Source organism: Suricata suricatta, chromosome 8 (assembly GCF_006229205.1).
Source record: "Suricata suricatta isolate VVHF042 chromosome 8, meerkat_22Aug2017_6uvM2_HiC, whole genome shotgun sequence".
NCBI classification, from domain to species: Eukaryota; Metazoa; Chordata; class Mammalia; order Carnivora; family Herpestidae; genus Suricata; species Suricata suricatta.
The window spans coordinates 133,258,546-133,265,290 of record NC_043707.1 but is presented as its reverse complement, the minus strand read 5'-3'; the positions used below and the strand labels follow the sequence as shown (position 1 = coordinate 133,265,290).

General features: G+C 58.6%; 1 protein-coding gene across 1 annotated transcript; it reads right to left on the bottom strand.

The window, feature by feature from the left end:
• Window positions 1-2,726: 2,726 nt before the first annotated feature.
• Window positions 2,727-5,510, bottom strand: KIAA2013 (KIAA2013 ortholog). Its single transcript, XM_029947591.1, has 2 exons — window positions 4,468-5,510; window positions 2,727-2,963 (listed from the first exon to the last, which is right to left on the bottom strand). Exons 1-2 carry the CDS (start codon window positions 5,311-5,313, stop codon window positions 2,946-2,948), a joined length of 864 nt encoding a protein of 287 aa, XP_029803451.1. The 5' UTR covers window positions 5,314-5,510; the 3' UTR covers window positions 2,727-2,945.
• Window positions 5,511-6,745: the final 1,235 nt, after the last annotated feature.

Genomic DNA, 6,745 nt, shown 5'->3' with positions numbered 1-6,745 from the left:
TCATCCCATTCGGAAAGGTTCCAGCCTCGTGACCTGGTCACCTCCCACAGGGCTCTCTCTAAACACCATCACGCTGGGGTAGGATTTCAACATGTGACTTTGGGGGGTGGGGGGCCCAACAGCCCATAACAGTGGCCTCAGGAGGGTCCAACTCCCCTTTGGAAGCTGTGAGCCTCATGGTTGGTGTCATAGACAGAGGCAGGAGCTTGCGTGCGGGTAGCTTGTTTGGGAAGAGGTCCAGGGGCCAGGTGTGGGAGACTGAGGCAGGCCAAAGCGAGTAGAGGGAAAACCAATGGAGGGTGCTTAGCAAGCACCCCACCACTGTGAGCAGTGTGGGGGCTGGGCCCTGTTGGGCCATCTGAGCTGCATAGAATGTGTCCCAAAACTGTCCACCCAGGGTCAGAGGCTCCGTCTCCCACGGGAGAAGGGTCCCTAAGAAGTGTTACTCTTCACCTGGTTTGAGGCTACGGCCGGCGTGAGCCGGCTTCCCGAAGGTCAGGAGGGGCTACGCCAGCAGGTGCGGGCAGGAACTTGTGTCTGCTGGAGGCTGCCTCCCGCCCCAGTAAAAGGTGGGCTGCCAGGAGGGGGGCTCTCCGGGGGTCATGGAGAGGACGTGGCCTCAGTGACACATAAGCTGGCCCCAGGCGATCAGCTCTTCATCCCCTCCCCATCCCCATCCCCGTCCCTGGATGTGGGGCCCAAGTGCCTTTCCTGTCCCAGAGGCTGCTCCAAGGGCACAGGGCTGTGATGGCAACTGAACACATGTCGTGTCTGAACCCAGGGCAGAGCTCTGGAGAAGCCTTAATGTGTGGCAGGCGGTGCCGGGATCCACTTTTCACACAGCCCAAGGCAAGCCTCGGAGGGTAAGTTCCCTTCTTACTCCACCTGCCGCCATACCCTCTGGAGGGGCCTGCCTCTCCCCGCCCTCTGTGAACAGGGACCAGGTTCAGATGACTCCTAGGAAGCTCCTAGAGGCTTGCAAACCAGCAGGGCCCACGGTGCTGGTGGTTTTCAGGGAGCTAATACATTTCCATACCACGTCTCCAGCTGTTGGGAGGTGCTGAGTGGCATGACATTCAATTTCCCATTCCAGGTTTCCGCCCCTGAGAAAGCAGCTTAGTGAGATTCCAAGGGGAGGTTAACCTCCTCCCGCAGAGGCCCAGGACCCGACATGCAGCGTGTGCTCGACGCAGGCTGTAATTCACAAGGAGTAATTCATTGAAATTCCAGGTTTTGTTTTTACCCTTCAGGAGCCTTTAACAGGCTGAGTTCCAAGCGGAACAGAGAGGTGGAACCATAAAGTGTGGTTCTTGTTAAGCAGCTTCTACTTTAAAAAAAAAAATGTTTATTTTTGGGAGAGAGAGAAAAAACAGGGGAGGGGCAGAAAGAGAGGGAGACACAGAATCTGAAGCAGCCTCCAGGCTCCAATCTGTCAGCACAGAGCCCCCCGCGGGGATCGACCCCAGAAACGTGAGATCATGACCTGAGCCAAAGTCAGACGCTCCACCGCCCGAGCCCCTCCAGGTGCCCCAAGCAGCTTCTGGAGCTTCTACGGCAACGGAACAACTGGAGGGCACGTCACACCACAAACCACATCCAGCTGCACCCCAAGAATCCTGCTTCCTCAAACGGGTAGGCCAGCCAATGACCCACGGCTGGACGAGCAAGGCCCTTCTGAGCCCCGCGCTCCCCAGAGCCAAAGGAAAGGTGTGTGGAGTCAGGACAACTCATGGCAGAGGTGGACAGGTGGGTTTGCCTTCCCTCCCAGCACGCTGCTGTGGGGGCCATTCCGCTGCTGGCGAGCAGACCAGGCTTCCCGGGGAGTTGGGCTGCAGCACCCGCACCGCAGTGACCATGACCTCCCAAGGCAGGCTGCCACGCCTAGCTCAGTCCCTTCCTGGTCCTGGGCCCAGCTCCCTTCTCCCCACCAAGGCAGGGTCACCAGATCCTAGTTTTAGCCAACAACCACTCGGGGTGTTTTCCTGCCGCCCAGCCCTGCGGCCGGCAAAACCGGGACAGGCAAATCTGTTTAGGGCAGGTAGGGGAGAGGCACGGAAGCAGGGAAGGGGCCGGGCTGATGCTCAACCCGCCCACTCGGCCGGGTGACCTGATGAACCAACCCCCCGGTGGACGAGCATCTTCTCAAGAGGAGAATTAGACGTGGGCGGAAACCAGTCATCCGACAGGCTGGGGACAGAGGAAGAGACGGTGTCTCCAGAGGTTTCAAACCACACACAAACCGATCATGGAAGTTTCAAAGAGATTTATTTAAAAACAGAACAACAAAAAAAAAGCTTTGGTATTTCAAAACCCAACAATCATCCATCACTAGAAAGTTAAATACCTCCCCCTAAAGCCCAGAAGTACAAAACCACAGATCTCCACAGGCTCATGATAGGAAAGAGACAATGTGCAAACCGGGGAGGACCTGAGACCCGCGCCCCCGACTCAGGCGGCTGGGGGTGGGGCCTGCAGATGCCCCCCGACCCCGGGGCGGGGCGGGGGGGCGGGCGGCGTAGGTCAGAAATCACCGCAGAGATTCACTGTCTGGAGTGGATGCAAAAGCTGTCTGGCAAAATCTCAACAACAATAAATTAAAAATTCAGTCAAGAAAGAACACGTTAAATTAGGGCTAGAACACAATTTTTCCTAAGACGAGTCTTTTCAAAAGAGGGTCTGTTTCCTGGGACAGAAGAAAGGGGAGAAAGCAGAAGGAGTGAGTTCAATTTCAAGTATTTTCCATATAGGTTCATTTTATTGGGTCGAAAGCTTACAAAAAAGTCCACCGGCCCTCCCCTCCCCCGATGCAGACTCCTGAACATCCACACGCGCTCTGCGTCACTGGTGTCCCCAACAAGGCACAAAAGGGTGGGTGCTTTCAGAGGATCCCTTGTTTTTGCAGCAGGACTTGCAGTGCCGGGTGTCTTGTGCAGAAGGGACCTCACTCAGACACTGGGGTCCTCCTGGTCAAGGAACAAAACAAGTCGTTATTGCTCACCACCCGTCCTGTGGAAGCTACAGAAATCTCACGCGACAGGGGCAGGTGACAGAGACGGCCCTGGTGGCACCCCACCCGGCTCTGATTGGCTCTGCAGGCACCCTGTGACCCAGGGATGTGCTGGGGCCACCGTGGGGTTGGTGGCCTGGACACCTCCTCGGGCTGACACACGCAGTGCTCACTGGGCTCTGCTCTGGCGGGACCCCAGCTCGAGAGAGGGTCAACTGATTTTGGGAGCACCCCAAAATCGGGGGGTTGGCCTGTCCCCTGGATCAGGTGGGGAACCCGAGGGCAGACCAAGAGCAGAGAAGCCCACCAGGCAGCAGGGGAAAGCAGCCCTGCCTAACCCGCCGCCAGGCCCACGCAATGCAAATTTAGCACCTGTTCTACCGCAGCCAGATTTCTTTCATCTGACTTTCCATTTGTTCTTCAAGCTCCGAGCTCAGACCTGCTGCCCACCCTTCTCCCACTCCGTCAGGCTGAGAGCCACTTCTTCTCAAGTCCTGGCCTCAGGCCCGAAACTAGAAACCAGAAGGCACAAAGCCCTCTGTGGAGATGAGGAGGCATTTCTCCAGAGTTGGCCCAGGCTCCTGAACTGCTTGAAAGCACAGACCTAGAGCATTCGTATCTCTGCACTCACTAGTGAGAAGGGAGGGGAGGGGAGGGGAAGGGAGGAGAATGGAGGGGAGGGGAGGGAAGGGGAAGGGAAAGGAAGGAGCCCGGCTCCCTCTGAAGAGCTTTCTCCTACGACTGCCAACAATGGGCTCCCTTCTGTTCCCTCTCCCGGGGAGCCCTGGCAGCGAGGGCTGGGTGGCGGGGCAGAGGCGGCAGCCTCCCCTGGGACCGAGCCTGATCCCCGAGACACATTCCTGGTGAGAGTCTCACAGCGACCATGCTCAAAGTCATGGTGTCCTGAGGGCCAAGGTGTTTGAGGAGACAGAAGGGGAAGGATGGCGCCCGGTGCTGCCAAGATGGCCACCTTCGCTGGCCCTCAGGAGGGAGCGCAGGGGGCTCACCGGCAGCTTAGCGGTTTCCGGTCTATCGGGGGATTTGTTGCAATTATTATCAGGTTTATTTTGAGAGAGAGAGGGAGGGAGAGAGAGCGCAAGCAGGGGAGAGGCAGAGAAAGAGAGAGAATCCCAAGTAGGCCCCACACTGTCATTGCAGAGCCCGTCACGGGGTTTGATCTCATGAACCAGGAGCTCATGACCTGGGCCGAAACCAAGAGTTGGACACTTAACGACCACCACCCAGGCGCCCCACGACTGTCCCTCCCCACGGCCTCCTCTCAGAAGTCACTTTTTGACCTCCCTCTGCAAACACACTCATGGCTCCCCATGCTGCGGGCTGAGGTGCTGGTTCAGGAGGATGCCCCACCACTGCCCAGGCCTCCCCCCCGACCCCATTCTGGTCTGGGGGCAGAACACGAGGCCGGGGCCTCAGGCTTGGAAGGCCCAGGGGCTCTGTACCTTACTCCTGAAGAGGGGCTTGGCCCCCGGCCCGCAGTACTCATTGTAGATGAGCTTGAAGAGGAAGAGGTGGAAGAGGGTGATGAGGGAGGCCACGCTGAACCAGAAGAGGAAGGGCAGCCCCGGGTCCTGCTGGGCCATGTGCTCGTCGTGGGCCAGGATGGCCTTGAGGTGCAGCGTGTGGCGCAGGTCCTGCAGGTGCATGAGGTCGGTGGAGATGTAGAGCAGCGGCGTGATGGGCTGCGTCACCATGACCGGGAAGGTGTGGCCCTGGGGCGCCGAGGTCAGCTCCACGGGCTCCTCCAGGCAGCCCGCCTCACAGGCGTAGAGCCGCACGGGCTGGCCGCGGGCCTCCACGGCCACGTGCAGGTACGGCTTGCCCCCGGCGTCTGCGAGCACGGCGAGGTCGATGTGGTCGTTCTTGTAGCGGATGCCGTGCAGGGCGTAGCTGTTGTGCAGCACGTCGGGGTCGGCCTGGAACTGGAGGTGGTTCTCGGTGAACTGCAGCCCCCCGAAGCTGAGCACCATGCCCTGCAGGATGCCCGGCGCGCCCGCCTTCACCAGCCCCTTGCAGCCTCGCTTCTGCAGCGTCAGCCTCCACAGGTCAGAGAGCTGCAGGATCTGCTGCACGGACGACAGCCGGCCCGGCCACAGGTTCTCGGCGTGCATGGTGGCGTGGCCGCTGAAGCAGTGGTCTTCGTAGTTGAGCGTTGACTCCATCTGGTCGCGCTCCCTGTGGCTCAGGCTGGGGCTGAGCAGCGGGGCTGGGGAGCAGGACAGCATGTAGTACAGCGTCAGGTTCACGGTCAGGCCAGACGGGGTGTGGGCGTCCGTGATCTTCTTCATCTCCACACCTGTAATGCCACAAACGGTGCACGTTTAAGTCGGGGGATGGCCCAGCCGGGAGGCTGAGGTTCCGAAGGGAAGGGCATCAGGGAACGAATGATCCCCAGGGATCAAAACGGCAGCCCAGTCCTGCCGGAGTACTGGCTCCATCACATGCCCAACGTGACCCTGGGGGCCTGCAGCCTGAACTCCTGTTCAAAGGGGCGGGGGGGCCTCCTAGGGCGCCTGGGTGGCTCAGTCGGTTGAGCGTCCGACTTCAGCTCAGGTCCTGATCTCAGGGTTTGTGAGTTCAAGCGCCACTGTCCATGCAGAGACCACTTTGGGTTCTCTGTCGCCCTCGCCCCCCACCCTCCCCACTTGCACCCTCTCTCAAAAATAAATAAACATTAAAAAAAAAAAAGTAGGGCCTCCTGCCAGCGCCCCAGGAGAACACAGACGTGGCCGGGACATGTGCCAGGTGAAAAGTCCAGCACTTCCCCCGCCCCCAGCCCTCCGTCTCCAGAACACTGTCATCAGCGCTCTGGCCCGTCTAGGGCTGCTCCTTGCTATCATCCTGTTCTCCAGTCCTGGAGCTTTAAATAACATCTGAACGCTGGATCTCCCAAATCCGTACGAATTCTAGACTCAAACAGCTAACTGCCCATTTGGGGTCTCCACCTGGGCGCCTGACAGGCATTTTGAACGTGACGTCCTCTGAATTCTTCCAGCCCCAAAAGCAATCCTTCCCCAAATTATCTCTGGACACTTGCTCAAGCCCTCCCCACAAATTCGGGAGTCACCCCCGAGTTCTCACATCCCATGCCCAGTCCATGCTAAGTCCCAGAGGCGCTAACTCCGAAAGTATCAGAAGCCATCCACTTCTGTCTCCGCGGCCACAACGCTGGTGCTAGCCACCGTCCTCTTCCACCAGGGCTCCTGAAAATCGTACCTGGGCTCCACATCTCACTTCTGTCCCTTAATAGTCTATACTCTGGATAGAACAGCCAGGGGGATCTTGAAGAATGTACATCCGACAGCATCTCTGCTCTCCCTTCCCCCCACGTAGGGGCAAATTCACCATCGTCACCAAGGTCTACAAGGCCCTTCTGGATCTGGCTACCTCAACCCTTCGCTGGCTTGCTACCCGCCAGCCGCCCTGGCCTCTCAGCCGAACCTGCTCTTGCCTTAGGGCCTCTGACTTGCCAGCTCCCTCCGGACCATCACATGGCCAGTTTCTCGCTCCTCAGGTCTTAGCTTAAGTGCTTCCTCCTAGGAAGGGCATCCCTGACAACGGGACCTAAACAGACGCCCCCGCCCCAAACCCCCCCAGTCATCCTCAATCACATACTGCTAATTCTCTACAGAACTTTAAAAACATTTGTAAAAGTGTATTTATTTTGAGAGAGAGTGCACGAGTGCTATGGCGGGGGGGGGGGGGGGATCCCAAGCAGGC